Here is a 19,978-nt window from a genome sequence, read left to right as displayed (position 1 = left end):
TCTTGTAGTGTGTATGCTTGTGTGTGTTGAAGGTGTGTACGGAGTGTGCATGCTTGCTTGCTTGCTTGAGTGAGAGGGTTATTGAGCATGATTCTAGAAGAGGGTGGTTCAAGCTTTCTAACTTAACCATTGCCTTAAGAAGGATTGTCTGTTTGATTAGTGAGTAGAGAGAGGGCTTAAAAAGGAGGGATTGACACACCTTTTGGGTTCTTTAGCCTCTTCAAAGGGACTTCCATGATCCAAGACAAGTTGTCTAACTAGTACTCCCTTGCTAGAGAGCAAGAAGGTTCTTGACATGAACATATTTTTAGAGAGAGAAAGCCACGATTAATCCTTAAATCAAGAGATTGAGAGTACCTTAGTCAATTGTAGTGTTGTACCTCAAAAGCTTTTTTGTATTGAGTACCTTGAAAAGGCCAAACTAAATATACTTTGAATAAGGACCATGATTAAGGTCAAGAATAAGAGAAGTAGGGATTAATGTACTTAATTCAAAGAGGTCCAATCCTTAAGAATTGTGAAGACGATTTCAAGGGAAATGAACTTGAGAAATTAAGATTGGAATAATTTAAGGAAGGGAAATCCTTAAGAAAAAACAAAAGATCCATAGAGATTTTCAAAATAAAGCTAAGCCCAAATATGAGAAATGTCATTGTTCATGGTTGTAAGAGATCTTCCCTAAGTTAAAACTTGGATTTAAGGAGGTTCAAATAATATGGTTAAAGATACTAATGAAGATCAGGCATACAAAAGAGATTATGCAAAGCTCAGGGATAAAACCAAATCAATCCACTAATTAAGCACACATTACAACATGCATGTACACCATTTTATGGTCTTCTCTAGATGTCATATCCACCATTTTGAGTGCAATAAATGCATCCTTTATCCATCTAACTCATTTACACCTTTTTTACCATTCTAGATTATTCTTCATCCATTGACAACTGACCACACAACCTGAACCTTTAAATAAGACACCCATACAATTTGGCATTGTTATTTGCCCCCAAAGATCCTGGGTTAAAGTCATATACCTTGTATTTCAATGCCTTGAAATTGATCATTATGTGGTTTGCTTGCTTTGCTAAGGCTCAACACATCTCTTTTTTTCTTTGTATGTGTGTGGGGAAGCACTTTACACATCAGGCTCCTATCCACCAACCAAGAGATCCTCCCATTTTGTTTACTTTGGTGTGTCATCTAGCTTGGCTATAACGTCAGAATCTCTCTTTGAACTCAAAGCTTTTTATTTTTTATTTTTTAATTTTTAATACTAAAGGGTACTGAAATTACATGCCATCACTTTCCACTATGCGGGGGTAGATTTGGGTCAATTTTTTTGTTCGAGGACTTCTACATTTTTTTGTTCGAGGACTTCTACATTCTATCAACCCATGTTGAAAGTGATAACACATATCGGCGACGCAACCAGGCCGACGGAGACAAATTTTGACGGCGCCGTTAGATGTGAACGGCAGGAGGTGCCAAAGCTTTTTCGATGCTACTTTTTTACCCACCCTCATCCGTCTTCTCCGCGAGCTCGTTTTTTTTTCTATACACTCTAAAAGAAGGTGGATCGAACTACAGCAGCATGAAGGTCTCTGTGAAAACCCTTAAGGGCAACCATTTCGACGTTGATGTCAGCATCTCCGACACAGTAAGCAATTCGGCCTTCTTCTCTGTGTTTTTTCTGGTTTCCGTCTCCTAGGGTTAGGATAAGGGCCAAGGATTTTCTGTTTTTGAAGGGTTTAGAGTTAGGTTTTTATTTCTTCTTGCTGCATCGCCTTGAAACCCTTGCGAACCCTTGCGATTTCCTGAAATATGCTGGGACATGGCAAGCAAAAGCATCTGCTTCTAATTTTCTTGCAGAGGCCTTGCCTTAGAGCATCGAAAGCAAAAGCATCTGCTGTTAAGCATTTCAACTTTCCTTGGACAAGATCGTTGCCTTAAGCAGGTGGAATAAGCTTTTTAGGTGGATTGCATCTAGGCTTTATTATGTAAATATGTCTCCTCCATATGTTTTGCATCACATGTTTTGGAATCGCCTGTCAAAGCTGGATGGACCACATCCCTCAGTATCAAAGTTGGATGGACCACATCCCCCAGTGTTGGGATTGGCTGCACATGCTTATCAAAGCTGGATGGACCACATCAGGATTTGGCAATCCACCGGTGCAAAGCACTTTCCGGGGTTTTCTTTTGCTGTGTTCGGAATACATAGCAAGACATGTTTAGCATTCCATATAGTGAGCGCATCCAGTATCTCAGTTTCTAGATTTCTAATCTCATTATGGTGCAGGTAATGGCAGTCAAGAAGAGAATTGAAGATATTCAAGGGAAGGAAGCTTTCCCATGTTCTCAACAACTGCTTATCTACAAGGGGAAGGTACTGAAGGATGAGACAACAATGGAAGAAAACAGTGTGACAGAGGACAGTTTCTTGGTAGTAATGCTCACGAAGGTGTGTTAAGCATCTCTGGTCTTTCTCTAAGATTGGATCATTAGGTAAAACAGATGATCATAGTATAGCATGATAGATAATTTTCAATGGTTTTGGAAGTGGGCAATCACTTTTGTATTGCATTTTTTTAAATTTCTTCTCATAGCCATGGGTGAGGGGTATCTATTGCGTCAAACTCACCCTAAAGTTGGACTCGGCCCCATCCATGCTGGTTTCAGCCACAAGAAATTAGTAGCGATCTTTCTTGCAGGCAGTCTTCCTCCCCTCCTTGCTTAGTGTGACGAGGGCTAGCCACACCCATGAGTGATAATATTAATCTTTCTCACTAGGGGGTTTGAACTTATGCTCTTGGGCAACATCCATTAGCAGCCACTAGACCAACTCACTGGGGACATCTTATTAAGTAATGGCCAGCACTCTTGTCACGTTCTCCTATACACGTGGGCCTGCGTGGGGTCATGAGTTTTGTTCATCAGTGTAGGTTCCATTTTTCTAAAAAATGTAGTAGATCAAGTTTTATAACTTACAATCTTGAGAAGCTTGGATGCCATCTCTCAAGATTTTGTTACCAATTTGGTTTTCCTTTTTAGTCTTTCCATACTTTCCCTTTTTAGTCTTTACTTATAGAACCTTTGTTTGAGCCTTGTGACCAATATATTTTTCATGTTTATAGACCAAAGCAACAGCATCTGGGCCATCTGGAAGTTCTTCAGCAAGTGGATCTCAGGTGATTATATAATATAAACCTTTTTGTTGATTGTGGGCTTGTGTGATTTCTGGCAGAGGGAATATTTGTAAAGGGTTAAATGGAGATTTGAGTGTGTGTTTTAAGGTCCCTGCTACAACATTGCCGCCTGCTCCTGCCCCCAGCCCTGCGGCACCTGCATCTCCAGCCGCTGCAGCTCCTCCTACTCCGTGAGTACCCTCTTTTTTTGATAAAGCTTTATCTTTTGGATGTATTCTTCCTATTGCTAGTGCAGGATGGCTTGCTTGACTCTAATATATTACCTGCCTCACAGATTGGCAGCTGTGTCAGCACCCGATGAAGTTCCCACACAGTGAGTATGGTTATGAATCTTTTTAACAAAACTTGGTGTGTCAATACAGCATTTAGTATTGTAGACAGAAAGTAATTTTCAAATATTGACTGCAGGAATACAGGTGTATATGAGCAGGCTGCCTCTAATCTGGTTGCAGGGACCAATCTGGAACAAACTGTTGAATGGATTATGGACATGGGTGGAGGAAGCTGGGAAAGACAGACTGTTTTGCGGGCTTTGCGTGCTGCATTTAACAATCCAGAGCGAGCTGTTGAATATCTCTACAATGTAAATTTCCTACCAGAAATCAAATAGAAAGTGAAGGAACAAGTATTTAGCAGTTACCGTACTTTTTTCAGGGTATACCAGATGCAGCTGAGGTTGCTGCTCCAGCACCATGGGCTCCTGCTGCAGCTGCCACGGGTGCTGCACCAGCAACGACGCCGGCAGCAGCCCTAGCCCCCGTCCCTGCCCCAGTGCCACCTCCTGCGGCCCCTACCCAGCTGGCACCTGGTGGAGGACCAAATGCAGCTCCATTGGACCTCTTTCCTCAGGTTGTGAGCTATTAGTTTCTACCACGCGAATCAGGATTTTTGGAAGTTAATCTGTACTCTGAATGCGTCAAAGAATTAACTTCATTATATGTGTCTTACTACAGTTTTTGGAACTTGTTTCATTTCAGGGCATGCCTGGTCTTGGTGCGGCTGCTCCAGGGGCTTTGGATTTCTTGAGAACCAATCCTCAGGTGTGCTTACTATGAAACTTCAATTGCTAAAGATATTATGGATCAAAATTCAAAGACATCTATTGTTTCATGCATTATCAATTATTTGGGCAGCTTGTTGATGGGCAGTCAATGACTCTAGGAGTTACGGGATGCCAAACCCAAGGCTAATCAGGGTTAAGACCTTCAGGTTAGGTAAACCATAGCTTGGGGTTAGGCATCTTAAGCGGGGGTTAGTAGCTTTTATGAGACGTGCTATATTTGGCCCCTGGTTTTAGAAGGCCTATATAAGTGACTTTATGAGTCGGTTTGAGGGAGAGCTCCTCAGACTTGGATTGGAGGCCTTGAGACTACTCCATGCTTACATCCGATGGGTGTGTTCTGGTGGTATGGGACGCTTGGGACTTTGCACGTGGAGCGATGTATCTGATGCTGCTTACCTCTTGTGCTCGGGTGTGAGCCTGAACACTGGTGAGCTAGATGCCGGTGTCATTGGTTTATGCTCAATCATAGGGGCTTTAGCTTGGGGGACTTTACATTGGTATTAGAGCCAGACCTGGTGGAATGACGCGTTGTAAACTCTGCAACTCAGAAATGAGTAGAAGAGAGAATCCATCGCCAAGGTTCTTTTAGTTTGGAGTCTGTGCGTTGCTTTTGTCTTCCAAGGCCTGATGATATGGGACAAATAGGGCGGAAGATGGAGCAGAGTCAGATTAGGGTGGGGAAGACGGCATGGCTAGATATACGTGAATACAGTCTTTGTGATGTTGTGTATCTATGAAAAAGCAAGAGCTTTTGCTATGTTTTATCTGAGTTTTGCATGGTCCTTGACTGGCCCTTGTATGCGTGTGTTTCCCTAGCTAGGCCTTGGTCATTTTCATGCATAAGAGGTTTTGGGACTGTTTGCTGTGTCATACAGAGAGCTGGTTGAGTTATGCCGAGGGTTGAATCCTATGTGCTTTTGGGAGTTTTTGCTTTTTGGGACTTTACCGGATGCTTTTTGTGTACATGGCTCGAACAAGAGTACCTCAGGCTGAAAGAATCAACTGTAGGAAGTGTAAACCCTAGTGCATATAGGACGGCTATAACTACATCAGCTAGGTGCGAACGTCCTTGAGCACCATCTCGTAAGCAATACGCACGTCACACTTAATATGTAAAAGCCACGTTGCACATAGCTGAATGATACATCATTGCACAAGATGATCTGCAAAAGAGAGAAGCACTGCACATTATGCCACCATTGGGGCCGCGAACGAGCCTCCCCCCCCCCCCCCCCCTCTGCCACCACCCTCAATACGGAAATATATTATTGGAGTTCCCAGGGCTTGCTAGCCAGATAATCCAATGCAATGCAAGTATGAAGACAAGCTACCCAAAAAGAAGTGTGTCGGAGTAGTTTGTCGATGCCGGACTTGTCGAATGAGTCTAAATAGCTTGGCTACCACCAGTCTCATACACCTAGAGGGAAGTGAATGCGAAACCATTGTTCCGCGATCATGCACAAAAGCTTGGCTCACACCCTCGCAGAGACCGTGGCTCAAGCCTCCCTGGTACGAGTACACAAACAGGTATAGGTATGTGAATAGGTACGAGTACACAAACATGTACTGGTATGTGGTGTCAATAGCAAGTACTCAAACAGGTACACTTGGTGCCGGTTCACAGCACGTACATTTGGTATTGTAGATGTAGGATGATATTCAGCATGTACTTGCAGGTACAGTAGGGTTTCCAGCATGTACTTGCAAGCACAGTTAGGGTTTCAGCTTGTATTTGCAGGTACAGTTAGGGTTTTAGCAGGTACAGCAGCGGCTACAGCAGGTATCAGGTACGGTAGGTGGCTACAGCAGGTACGTCAGGTACAGTAGGGTTTCCAGCAGGTGTACTTGCAGGTACAATAGGGTTTCAACAGTTATTGCAAGTACAGTAGAGTTTCCAGCTGGTACTGCAGGTACAGTCGGGTTTCCAGCAGATGTACTTGCAAGTATATTAGGGTTTCAGCAAGTAGTGCAGGTACGCCGGTACTGTAGGTACAGTAGGCTGTACTTGCAGGTAAAGTAGGGTTTTCAGCAAGTACTGCAGGTACTGTAGCGTTTCAACTTTCCAGCCAAGTACTGCTCAGGTGTATTTGCAGGTACAGTTAGACAGGGCAGCCAGGCATGTATCTTCTTGGTGTCGATTTGCAGAGAGAGAGAGCCCAGCAATGATGCGCTCCCTTTCTAATGACAGGGAGAGAAGCACTCGTGGGATAGGTTAGTGAAGGGGGGTGGAAGGTGTCCAACGCTTCGACATTTGGCAGTGCCCACCTTCATTAAAGGTGGCACCTCCTTTAGTGTCCACTGAATAAAGAGGGTTCACATGAGCAAAAGGGTGCCCAAAGATTAGGCTGCGCATACATGGGTCCCTTGGGCCCCAATCATTGGCCAGTGGCCAGTGCCCAATTTTAATGAATGTGAATAGCGAAGGTTATAAAACCTTTAGAAAAATAAACAAGGGTTTAAATGAATTATTACCACCTATTCACATGCCACAAACCATGTCAAAATACAAGGCACTCGCACGGTCACGGGTGGGTGTCCCTTGCCCATGAATTGGACACGTCATAGCAGCAGTCACACGAAAACAAGTCACGCGAAAAGAGTTTCAAGCAAGCAAAGATGCGTGCATATGCATTATGCAATGGATATAGCTCCCGTTCCTGGAACTTGTAAATAGTAGGTCTTCCCGAGCACGGAGCTAACTTAGTGGGAAGTCTAAATTGGGATCCCTGACAGTGGGTTCCACGCCTTGGCCACAGTACGGGTGATATGAGGCTTGGCCTTCTGTAAACCTTGCGGGGCGTGCTGTGACAGATTCAACTACCTATCCAAGAGATAGAAATATATAGAGAAAAGGTAGAGAGAGGGGGAGAGAGAAGGGTTCAAGGATCTTTGCACAGTGCACACACTGAGTAGGGAACATGCCCCGTCCCCTTTCAGAAATTTATTCAGGAACAATCCACGAGCTTGCAAGCCAGGATCAATACAATCAATGAATACAAAAGCAAACAAATATGCCGATGTAGAAACCCAAGTCGAGGTCAATGTTGAGGCACGAGATCTTTGAAGCCGAGCACACCACGGGGATGACCCACAAGAATCTCTCACCGGGCTAGTACTAGATCCAATATCCAAATCCAAATCCAAATCCAACGATGATCAACTGTAGGTTTTGTTGCCCAAGTTGGAGAAAGAGACAATCCACAAGAAGGCCGCTCAGAGAGTTGATGTTGGCTAGAAGGCGATGGAGATAGTGCTTCAAGTGGCAATGACGGTCAGAAGGTAGGCGGCCAATAGGTAGGTACAGGTCGGCTCTGTTGTTGGTGGCAGCCATAGTTGTTTCTCGTACCGATACGAATCCATTCGTACCGTACGGTTCGTACGGTATGAGTTCCCCCCCTCTCCCCCCCCCCTCTCCACCTTGAGAAAAAAATTCCAAATGCTAAAAAAAAAAGAAATCCTGCTTAATGAAGATCCCAAATGCCCGCAATCCTTCGTAACTTTCGTGTCCACTCAGTATTCCATATGGGGTTGTTGAGAGACCTAAAAAATCTGGTATTGCATTACTCATGCAGGTTTTTTTTTGAAGACAATTGGGAGATCCAACTAGGAGAGACACATCTTGAGACACATCTCTATGTTCTGGTTCCTCAAGCACTATAGACTCCTCCCTCCCCAACCTTCCGCTTGAAGCTCCATAGTTTGTAAGTGTTAAAAAAAACCGTATTTTATCGTACGGTATTTGAAAATTTCATATCGTACCATACGGTATCGTATTTTCGTACCGTGACAACTATGGTGGCAGCGTCTAGGATAGCTGCCGGGTGATGGTGCTGGTGGAGTGGTGCAGGTGGCTCTGCTCAGAAAGTGGTGGCAGGAGGGGATGCTGGTGTTGGCGGGTGATGGCGGTGGCAGCAACACAAGCTCTAGTGGTGCTAGCAGCACTGGCTTGCGCTGGCTGATTTGGTGCTGGCTGGCCGGTCGGCTTGTCTGGCGGCACAAACAAAAGCGGAGGTGGCGTTGTCTGTCAACAGTCGACAGGTAGGTACACAAGCGCTGAACATCAGGTAAAGATGTAGAGGTACTGATGCTGGTTTGCGTTGAAAAAATCCCACGCTCGATGATGATATCGATTATGAGCTCTTAATCTTCTACAATGATGATTACTCCTTGATAATGATGAAGATGATCTCCACACACTTCACGATCTTATTCATGGTGCTAGAAGAGAGGTTCAAGCCTTTTTATACTTGAAGAGGGCCTTGCTTTTTTGGCTAAGGCATATAATGTTGCGCAACACTTTGTGACTACCCAAGAGCAAAAGTGCTTTAGAGATCGATGCATGGTATTCTCACATGAGGACTCTCTATCTAGCTATATGGAGAGATATTCCGTCCCCGACAACAAAGAGAAGGAAAGTATAGAGGGTTTTGTGCAAAGATTAGACAGAGACTTCATGCAAGTATCTCAAAGTATTGTGCAAATTGATGAGGACATTAGTCTTGATGAGATTATGATGTTGGTGGGAATTTTCTGTTAGAAGTCATCTCCTTTCCAATTTTATACACCAGGGCCTTTGTTGTGGGTGTGCCCGCCCTTATGAGGTGTTTTCCCATTTTTCCCCACTCTCCACATTTTCCCCCTATTTTTTTCCATTTTTCTGTGGCTTGGGAGGCAACCCATGTGCTGGCCGACTGCTGAACTGGTCCACGACTGCATCTGGGAGGTGGCCGACTGCTGTTGATCGACTGGAGATGTGTTTGGTCGTGTTCTCAGGGCCAGTCGGCTTGCTGTAGGCAGCCGACCCCACATGTGGGGGCATATAAATAGGCCCCCAGTCCCCATACTACACTTGTATCATATTCGGGATCTTCTTGTGTATATCAGAGCAGAGTTACACGCCTACTTCTCTCTCTCTCTTGTGCTGTTTTTCTGCATGCGTTTTTTGCTCTTGTGTTCCCAGATCTGGTCATCATCTCTGCTGCATATTCTGACATGGTATCAGAGCCTAGGCTCTAGATAGGTCTTGGGATTTGTGTGAGCAAGAGGGGGACTGTTTTGTGGCTGATTGGTGGACTGTTTTGGACTGTTCGGGAAGAGGAGAAGCAAGAGGAAGGCGGGTTGATTTGCTGGACAGCCACTTGCAGGTTTTAGTTCTTCTTTGTTCCCACTCACCCACCCTTTTCAGAGTACATCCCCGCAATGGCAGATCTGTTTGAGATGGCCGAGAGACATGTGAAGATCCCGACACTCCCCACGTTCCCGGTGGACCGTCAGTTGGACGGGAGCAACTACGGCATATGGAAGGTTATGATGGAATCTGTTTTGGAGTCTTACGACCTCGCTGATTTCGTCGTTGTTGGTGTTCCACGGCCGGAAGTAGAGGAAGGGGAGTTACCGTCAACCCGAAAGGACCGGGAGGCTCAGACACACATGTGGGATCGTGTCAATGCCAGGGTCCGTTCGTTTATCTTTCTCAATTGCACACCACAGGTAATCAACCATGTAAAGCATATGACGCTGGCTAGAGGTATATGGCAGCATTTGGCCTCACTTTACAACAAGGTATCGCCCATGAAGAGGATTTCCTTGGAAGTACAGATGCGGGTTATGAGCCCTGCAAAGTCGTTGACGATGCGGGAGCATATTAACAAGCTGCAGGCTCTTCAGCAGGAAGTTCTTCAGGCTGGGAAGGAGATATCGTCAGAGGACATGGCCATCACGTTGCTGTCACATTTGCCCTCTTCGTACTCAGCATTTTACTCCTCTTTGATTACTAGTGGCAGGCTCAGCACCATCACTTGGGAGGAGCTTGTGCCCATGGTCTTGGACCAGGAGGAACGATTCACGAACCCTCCTCAGGGTGGAGGTTCGGAGGCCTTTACTGGCCAATTGTCGAAAGGCCGTAACTCGGGCAAAGGGAAGGCTTCATCGGAGAAGTCTTCTGAGAAGAAGTCTGTCATGGCCCTGTGAAAATGGAACAGCACAAGTGTGGGCATGGTGGTTGCAGAGTCAGAATATTGAATGATTCACATGAGGGGGTGCCCGGACAGAGTTAAAGATGTGTGGGCATTCCTAGGTGTGAAGGGGGGGAACTAGAACATTAAACTTTTAATGTTTGTTAAAGTTGCCCCTAGGCCTAAGTGGCCCCTAGGGACTTTTTAAGTTTGGGGCCCTAGGATTATTATGGGGAGGAGGCCACTCCACTTTTGGAGTATGTGCTTCTCTCTCCTCCCCCTCTCTCTAGCTTTTGGGAAAAAGACACTCTTGTTGGTTCTCATCCGTGGAAAAGCTGAGGAGAAGCTTTGGTCGACTGCTGAGGGGTGCTGTTGCTGAAATCTGTGCTAGAGCAGGCCGTAGAGCAGCCGTACAGTGCTGTACGACAGCAGGTACTGCTGTGGACAGAGACGGCGCAGATAGCCAGAGAGGGTACAGAGGCTGTGGGCTCTGACAGGGGCTGTACAGCAGGTACAGACACCTGTACGACTGCTGCCAGGTGGCCGTACAGTCAGGTACAGGTGGTGTCTGCTGTACAACAGCAAGTACGGGTGCTGGGCGTCATCTTTTGAAGGCAGCGCAGGCGACCAGCATCAAAACAGCAGGCGGCTACTTCTGGTTTTCTGCAGGAATAGTGTAACTGGCGGCGGGTGCCCGGGGGACTAGGGCCTTCGACACACTTGTCGATACCATCAATGCATATTAAAACACTTAAACATGGCCATAGCCTTAACACATATCCATCATCACTTTGCATAAAACATAAAGCTGGACAAAACATCCACAAATGCTGAAAATGGAGCTTGCATGTGTGACACCGCATAGAGGCCGGAGTGGGCCGACCCCCCCCCCCCCCCTTGGAGTATTTTATTACCCAAGGAGAATATTATCATGTACAAGCTTTGAGGGCCTTGCTCTCCCCACGGGAGATGCCGGATTATCCCTATACAAATGCCATAACACAGCCCAACACGAGGCAACCAAGCCGGAACATAGGCTGTAGAAATGCTGAGCCAACAATATAATCCATATACCTCCGTGTGGGTACTGATTCTTCCCCAAAAACCACGGGTCTTCATGCAATAGAGAGGGTACAACAAGTACAACTCTCCATTCAGCCGGTACAGCAGGTACAGTGGTTGGTACAGTCGGTACGGTGGCTGGAACAGTAGGTACAGCAAGTACAACAAAGTACAAAAACTGGTACAGCCGGTACAATGGGTGGTACAACAAGTACAAAAGCTGGTACAGCCAGTACAAGGGCTGGTACAGCAGGTACAGTGGCTGGTACAGTCGGTATGATGGTTGGTACAGCAGGTACAACAAGTACAAAAGCTGGTACAGCCGGTACAATGGGTGGTATAGCAAGTACAGAAGCTGGTACAGCCAGTACCAGGGTTGGTATTTCTTGTACAACAAGTACAAATGCTGGTACAACAAGTACAATGGCTAGAAATCATAATAAATGATTAAATACCCTTGCCTTCAGTATTTCTTCGCGATGGAAGCCTCCAAAACAGTCCCCAACAGCCGGTATTCTTCATGGGTAGCCTTCAAGTGAGAGAGAAAGAGAGTAGCCATCATTAGGGCAACCTGTAACGGTGGTAGAGGCTAGTGTGGAGCAAGAGAGCCTCCATTAATGAAGAGAGAGGGCTCCAATTTATAGATTTGGGCCTCCCATGAGCTAAAATGGCAAGAGAAGGCAACAATGACAAGCGGAGAGCCACACAATAGCTGAAGTGACAAGTGTGACGCCACTTGTCTCACTTTGATCCACTTTCTAACAAGTGTCAGGCCACTTGTCTCACTTTGGTCCACTTTTTTGCCACATGTCCCAATCTAAGAGATGGGTCCTTCCATAAACTTTATCTCTAAAAATATCCCAACTGGTAGACATTCTGTCATAGGCACTTTGCCAACTCTTGGTATCTCCTCAATTCCAGATGTAATGACGCGAACAGAATTTCCATCGGAGTCGGGCCAAAAATAGCAACTCTCCTAAATTTTAGGAGTGTGGTCCTTTGTATTCTAGGATAATCTCCCATTCCCAAAGCTTGTACTTTCCAAATATTTAAACATCCTGGAGTCCACCAGACCCCTTTCAGATTGGGAAATGTCCAGGCTGGTGACATCCTCCCCAGCTTCTTAAAAGTTGTCCGCAACTTTGAGCTTCAAGCCATATATTCAAGATATAATCATGTCCCATCGATTGGGCGAGACGAGACAGTCTCAAAAATCCAATATAACTAAAGAATCCATGTCCCAAAGAAATGGGCGAGACTAAATAAGTCTCCATAATACCAATATCAAAATCATGTCCCAAGATAAATGGGCGAGACAAAAACAGTCCCATAAGTCCAGATATCATAATCATGTCCCAAGATAAATGGGCGAGACAAATCAGTCCCATAAGTCCAGATATCATAATCCATGTCCCAAGTAAATGGGCGAGACAAAATAAGTCTCCTGCCAACAAGACATCGGTCCACATGACCCTTGGCATAGACATAAGTCCCGTCATGTCCACTTTACCACTTGCACTCCGTGTTGGTACTCTGACCACACACCTTGGATGAGAGGTGGGCTCAAGTAACAAGATAAAACAATCACTCGCAGGCATAGATAACCTGGTGTTCCATAAGCATTTCTGCTACACATAGTTTATAGGCATTTCAGCCACCAATAGTTTGTAGGCATTTTCGCCACCAACTCACACTACCCTCTCAAGTGCCCATGTTCCCTTCCATCTGCTCTCTATTGTTCCATCCACACATGGTAGAAACAATCTTCAAGAGAGCACGTAGGACAAGAGAACACTACATAGGGTATGTTGTGCTTGTCACTACCCTTTGAAGTGCCCATGTTCCCTTCCATCTGCTCTCTATTGTTCCACCCTCACATGGTAGAAATAATCTTCAAGAGAGCACATAGGACAAGAGAACACTACACAGGGTATGTGAATCATGAGTTTCATAAGTCCAGTGCATCCCAAATAAAGGGAGCCAAAAAGGATAATCCATCCCAGTAAAAGGGAGCCATAAACATAATCCATAAACCTAAGGATGGATCCAAATCCCTAGAAAAGAAGTCCAGGAATCCATAGACCTGTATACCATAATCCTTGTATACCATAACTCTTACCACATACTCCGTGCTAACCACACACCTTGGAGTAGAGGTGGACTTTATCCATAAAAGCATCATATCCATGAGATATCCAAAGATTTCTTCTCTATAAACTCGGACAGATTCATCCATAGAAATTGCTTGTGGAGCCCAATATCTATATAAATCTCGTCCAAGAAAGAAATCTCCATAGATATAATCCATCCCAATTAAAGGGAGCCATGAAAAGAATTCATCCCATTAAAGGGAGCCATAAACAATGTTTCCCTGAAACCATCTCAAGGCAAACAACAACACCTTTCTCCTTCCATAGCTATACAAGGGTTAGTGAACATCAAAAACACGTCATAGTAAATAGCCAAAACACCAACTTTGCAAACTCAAAAGTATACTTAGCTTTTCTTTGCTAGGTTGGTCATGAAGCCAAAAGAAATATCTCGTCACCATATCCTTAAGATATCCTGAGATATATCTCCATATAGCTTGCCTGTAAGCTTGATAATATAATCCACAATATCCATATGGAAAGAGTGCTAAACGTTTGCACATAAAGCCAACTTCACACTTCCACGATAAAATTCTGTGAATTCATAAATCCTTAGATCAACAAGCTGTCTACTGCTCATGCTCTTGCTTCATAAGCTATGAAGCGGCTGGCCATGCTTACCAGCAATGATGGTAAGTGTGGTCCCCACTTGAGATCTTTTCTCTTCCTTATTGATAGAAGGAAGCCTCCGCTTCCAAGAAAGCCTATGCTCTGATACCAATGTAACTGGCGGCGGGTGCCCGGGGGACTAGGGCCTTTGACACACTTGTCGATACCATCAATGCATATTAAAACACTTAAACATGGCCATAGCCTTAACACATATCCATCATCACTTTGCATAAAACATAAAGCTGGACAAAACATCCACAAATGCTGAAAATGGAGCTTGCATGTGTGACACCGCATAGAGGCCGGAATGGGCCGACCCCCCCCCCCCCCCCCCTTGGAGTATTTTATTACCCAAGGAGAATATTATCATGTACAAGCTTTGAGGGCCTTACTCTCCCCACGGGAGATGCCGGATTATCCCTATACAAATGCCATAACACAGCCCAACACGAGGCAACCAAGCCGGAACATAGGCTGTAGAAATGCTGAGCCAACAATATAATCCATATACCTCGGTGTGGGTACTGATTCTTCCCCAAAAACCACGGGTCTTCATGCAATAGAGAGGGTAAAACAAGTACAACTCTCCATTCAGCCGGTACAGTAGGTACAGTGGTTGGTACAGCTGGTATGGTGGCTGGTATAGTAGGTACAGCAAGTACAACAAGTGTAGAAATTGGTACAGCCGGTACAATGGGTGGTACAGCAAGTACAAAAGCTGGTACAGCCAGTACAAGGGCTGGTACAGCAGGTACAGTGGCTGGTACAGCCGGTACGGTGGTTGGTACAGCAGGTACAGCAAGTACAAAAGTTGGTACAGCCGGTACAATGGGTGGTATAGCAAGTACAGAAGTTGGTACAACCAGTACAAGGGCTGGTACAGCTTGTACAACAAGTACAAATGCTGGTACAACAAGTACAATGGCTAGAAATCATAATAAATGATTAAATACCCTTGCCTTCAGTATTTCTTCGCGATGGAAGCCTCCAAAACAGTCCCCAACAGCCGGTATTCTTCATGGGTAGCCTTCAAGTGAGAGAGAAAGAGAGTAGCCATCATTAGGGCAACCTGTAACGGTGGTAGAGGCTAGTGTGGAGCAAGAGAGCCTCCATTAATGAAGAGAGAGGGCTCCAATTTATAGATTTGGGCCTCCCATGAGCTAAAATGGCAAGAGAAGGCTACAATGACAAGTGGAGAGCCACACAATAGCTGAAGTGACAAGTGTGAGGCCACTTGTCTCACTTTGATCCACTTTCTAACAAGTGTCAGGCCACTTGTCTCACTTTGGTCCACTTTCTTGCCACAGGTCCCAATCTAAGAGATGGGTCCTTCCATAAACTTTATCTCTAAAAATATCCCAACTGGTAGACATTCTGTCATAGGCACTTTGCCAACTCTTGGTATCTCCTCAATTCCAGATGTAATGACGCGAACAGAATTTCCATCGGAGTCGGGCCAAAAATAGCAACTCTCCTAAATTTTAGGAGTGTGGTCCTTTGTATTCTAGGATAATCTCCCATTCCCAAAGCTTGTACTTTTCAAATATTTAAACATCTTGGAGTCCACCAGACCCCTTTCAGACTGGGAAATGTCCAGGCTGGTGACAAATAGCCCGTACAGTCAAGTACAAACAAGTACAGTGCTGTTTTTCAGATCTATACAGTCAAGTACAGCATAGAGGTAAACACAAGGAGGAGGGTACAGACAAGTACATACTCAGGTGTGAAGCAGGGTTGTGGAAACAAGTGCCTGCAAGTACAGATTGGTACCGTTGCTTCTTCCAGTGCAGATTCATGGGCTGAATTTGGTAAGCTCCGCTTCTGTTCATCTATCTCTCTTTCTACTGCTTGATGTCTGTTGCAGATTTGAGTTATCTGGCCCCTTGTGAGAGGAGGGGTATGGCAGATTGACAAGGGTTGAGAGAGGTTGAACAGTACATGTATGTATGAGCTGAGATGTTGAATCATGTGCTTGAGTTATGCCAGATGTATGCTCATGGCTGCCCTGCTTAGTGGTCTTGGCTGATCAGAGGGAGGCACAGTGTGTTATTTTGAGACACAAATCTGTGTGCATAGATCCTTTGTGCTAAGAGGTATTGTGGGCCGTCAGATTGGACATACAGGTGTAATCTCTTGGCTGATTTTTGTTGTACTCAGCCATTCATATTTTTGGAATTGAATAAAGAAATACCGCAAGGGGCGCCAAGCTTTGGGGCCAACAGATGTCGCTTTGTTTTCAGATTTGGGCACTCTAGCCCCAATCTTTTTCTGTTTTCTTATCTAGACTACAAGTGGACGGGTGACTGCTAGTCTACCGCACTCTGGTTTCTATCAGAGGCCGGTTTCAAGGTTCCGTTGCCGGGACCAATCATCAACTTTCTGAAGGGGGTGAGCTCGTGGTTGCTTTGAAGAAAGCCATCGCTGAAAAATTCAGCAAACATGTCTGATACAGAGGATGTCTATCATGAAGAGGAAGAGCAAGAGACTTCTCCTGAGAGAGATGTATCTAAGGATATTTTTGCAAGAGAACAGGCTGCAGATGTTGAGCCTTATGAGGATGTAACACAGCCAGAGGATGCACATGGTAAAGAGGATGATGATGCTCAGTTCAAAGATCGCTTGGCTAGTGTTATGGATGTATTTATGCAGCTCACTCAGAGTGAGAGATTTGCTGAATTTATGAGATCCCGCACAGAGCCCCGCACAGAGCCCGAGAAAAAGAAGAAAAAGAAGGTTCGATCTAAGAATCTTCCACAGGGTCATAGTGGAGCCATCCCACAGGAACCATCTTTTGGCCAGTTTCCGAACATGCAGCATGCTTATGGTGCAAACTCTCAGAGTTCCTTCTATGGACAGCCACCTATTCCTCAGCAGAATATGCATTCAGGTTATTTTGGTGGTGGCTCGGTGTTCCAATCTATGACTGGGGGTTACCCTCAGGGAGGCATGGGTATGCACGGGCCTTTTGGAGCTAATTTTCAGCCTGGTATGCAGGGGAATATGTATGGTGGTATGCAGTCCGGTATGCAAGGAAATATGTTTGGAGGCATGCACCTTGGGATGCAAGGCAATATGTTTGGTGGTATGCAACCAGGTATGCATAATGGAATGTTTGGAAACATGGCTGGAATGTATGGTATGCCTGGTGTGGGAATGGGAAATGTTGACCCAATGATGGGTATGAATGTTGGGGGCAGCAATCTTGCGAAACCACTTCCATATGATAATCTAACGCCTATGGGAAAGGCGAAGGATTACAAGGAAGGGGGAGCTGCAGTGAAGTTTGATACATTCAGTGGGCCAAGGATAAACTTAAAGCACTTACCTTTTTATAGCAGTTTGATGCTGCTTTTTCTGGTGGAAATTACACAGAGTCCTCTAAGGTGAGGAAAGTTGCCACTTTTCTCAAGGGCAATGCTTTGCAGTGGTGGTGATTCTCAAAATGAGCAACAAACTTCTGAAACACTGAGAATGTATCACTCTTCAAACGAAGAGGATAAACCCACACCTTGCGTGTGGCATCATCAATAAAGGACACAAAATATTTTACCCCTCCCAAAGAAAGCTGAGGCATCTCACATACATCTGTATGTACAAGCTCTAACTGAGCATCTTTCTGTCCAAGAGCTTTCTTGTGGGGGCACTGTGGTTGCCTACCATATATACAATGCTCACAAAACTAAAAACTTGAAAACTTTAGAGAAGGCAAGTAACCCAAACGAGACAATTGCTCCATTCCTTTGACACTCATGTGTCCCAACCGGCTATGCCACAGAGATTTCCGGCAGCTCGGTTGCATTTACATTAGCATGGTGACAAACACCTGCATGCATAAAGTAAAGAGTGTCCACCTTAGAGCCTCTGGCAACAACCAGTGAGCCCTTACTAATCTTCCACTTTCCACGACCAAATGTGGTAACATAAACAGCATCATCAAGCTGTCCAGTAGAAAGCAGGTTCTTCTTGATCTCAGGCACATGCCTGACATCATGGAGCATAAGCTGTGAGCCATCTGAAAACACAAGCCTCACATCACCTCTGCCAAGAATCTTGCATGCATGGTTATCACCCAAATAAACTACTCCTTCATTGCCAGCAGTATACCAGACAAACAAGTCTCTGCAACCTGTGACATGAAAGGAGGCACCTGAATCAATGATCCATGAGTGCATACCATGACCATCTCCTGTAAGAAGTGAATGGGCATCAAGTGAAGACGTGAATAGGACCTCATCCTCACTGTCACTTGCATGTGACACATTGATTTCTTCAATCTTGACTCCACTTTTGCCCTTTGGCTTTACATCTTTGGCTTCATCTTTGTCTTTGTCTTTGCCTTTTCCCTTTTCTTTTTGATCATTTTTCCATTTGTAGCATTGCTTTTTGATGTGTCCCTTTTTGCCACAATAATGGCATTCCAAGTCCTTTTTGGAGCGAGACTTGCTCCTTTCCCGTTCTTGGCTTTTACCCCTTTGCTGGGATCTCCCACGTGCATTCATTGCATTGGACTTTCCAACAGAGTTGTTCTTCCTGTTCATCTCTTCTTGAAGAAGAGCACCCTCAACATCTGCATATGACAGCATAGCATTCGAATTGCTTGTGGCTGTCGTGAATGTGTCCCAACTCTCTGGCAAAGTGCATAAGAGAAAGGTGGCTTTGAACTCATCGTCCATTGCCAACTTTTGATTTATAACTTGGCTGACAATACCATTAAACTCATTTAGATGGGCTGCCATAGACGCCCCTTCCTTCATTTGAAGACCTATGAGTTTCTTCAACCAATACACTTTGCTTGAGGCACTTTGCCGGGCATAAAAGTCCTGCAATCTCTGCCACATTCCCCAAGCTGTCTTCTCTTCACGAATGCTGAAAAGTAAAGAGTCTGACACAGACAACATGATAGTAGATCTTGCCAGCTCATCCATATCTTCCCACTCTTCAGCAGTAAGAGAAGCGGGCACTACACCCCTTTCTTTGATAGGCTTGTGCTGCTTCTTCTGGAGCAACACATTATAGCACTGGGTTTGCCAAATATCATAGTTATGTGAGCCTTCAAGCTTCTTGATGTGAAGCAATGAAGAGCTCTCACCTGTGGTTGCCATAGCAATATGCAACCTGTCAATGCCTGACTCCCTGCAAAATGTGCAAACACTGCACCAAAAAAGCACACAAAGTGCTCACAGTTGTTCTCCCAAGCTTTATCTCCCACTGCGGAAGCACGAATGCAACTTTTCTCCCACTGTATGTGATGAAATCACCAAAATCTGGTTGCTGCAGATGTAGGACAGCACCTTAAATGTGCTCTGTTGCCCTTCCAAAGTACTGTACAGCAGTACTAAGTGCTCACCAATGATGTACCAAACCTGTACCGGCAAGTACAGCAGCTGAAATTGAGCCTTTTGGTCACTCAAATCAATGTGCAGCCATGCCAAAACTTGTACAAATCTGTACCAAATCTGTACCAGCAAGTATAGTAGCAATAAATGCTCTCCTGGCTGTCCAAATGAGTGAAAATCAGACTTTTACAGTCCCCAACACTGCATACAATAGTCCCGGACTGAAATTGAGCAAAAGCCCCTTGACTGCAAGTGGATTTCTGAGGATTCAAAGCATAAAAGTCTTGCCTGCCGCTTTGCCAAGCTCAACCAGCATAAAATCTTGAAAAGCCCCTTGATTTAAGATCAATTTCTGATCGTACATGGTACATTAACGCACATGAAGGCATCCAGAGTCTTCACGATGCTTCCCCCTGGCCACATATACAACCAATACATAAAAGCCCCTTGATTTACAGGCACATTGAGTGCTTGACAGGAATCAACACATTGCCCAAAGCATCAAATGCGAGTGCCTGCATGCAAATCAATCCAATCGGCACAAAAGCCCTTTGATCTGCACTGCAATTTCCTGCAATTTTGGCCTGAATGT

General features: G+C 45.0%; 1 protein-coding gene across 1 annotated transcript in view; it reads left to right on the top strand.

The window, feature by feature from the left end:
* Nucleotides 1-1,336: 1,336 nt before the first annotated feature.
* LOC147625399 (ubiquitin receptor RAD23b-like) overlaps nt 1,337-19,978 on the top strand; it is a 30,792-nt gene continuing 12,150 nt past the window's right edge. Inside the window, exons 1-8 of the mRNA XM_086818735.1 lie at nt 1,337-1,660; nt 2,303-2,464; nt 3,138-3,191; nt 3,297-3,379; nt 3,484-3,522; nt 3,618-3,792; nt 3,864-4,058; nt 4,187-4,249. Of these exons, the coding sequence (XP_086674861.1) occupies nt 1,502-1,660; nt 2,303-2,464; nt 3,138-3,191; nt 3,297-3,379; nt 3,484-3,522; nt 3,618-3,792; nt 3,864-4,058; nt 4,187-4,249 (930 nt within the window). The 5' untranslated portion in view covers nt 1,337-1,501. The remainder of the gene's footprint in view (nt 1,661-2,302; nt 2,465-3,137; nt 3,192-3,296; nt 3,380-3,483; nt 3,523-3,617; nt 3,793-3,863; nt 4,059-4,186; nt 4,250-19,978) is intronic.

This window comes from Cibotium barometz, chromosome 24 (assembly GCF_041138505.1).
Source record: "Cibotium barometz isolate CiBa-2024 chromosome 24, ASM4113850v1, whole genome shotgun sequence".
NCBI lineage: Eukaryota > Viridiplantae > Streptophyta > Polypodiopsida > Cyatheales > Cibotiaceae > Cibotium > Cibotium barometz.
This window is presented reverse-complemented; position numbering and strand designations above follow the sequence as displayed.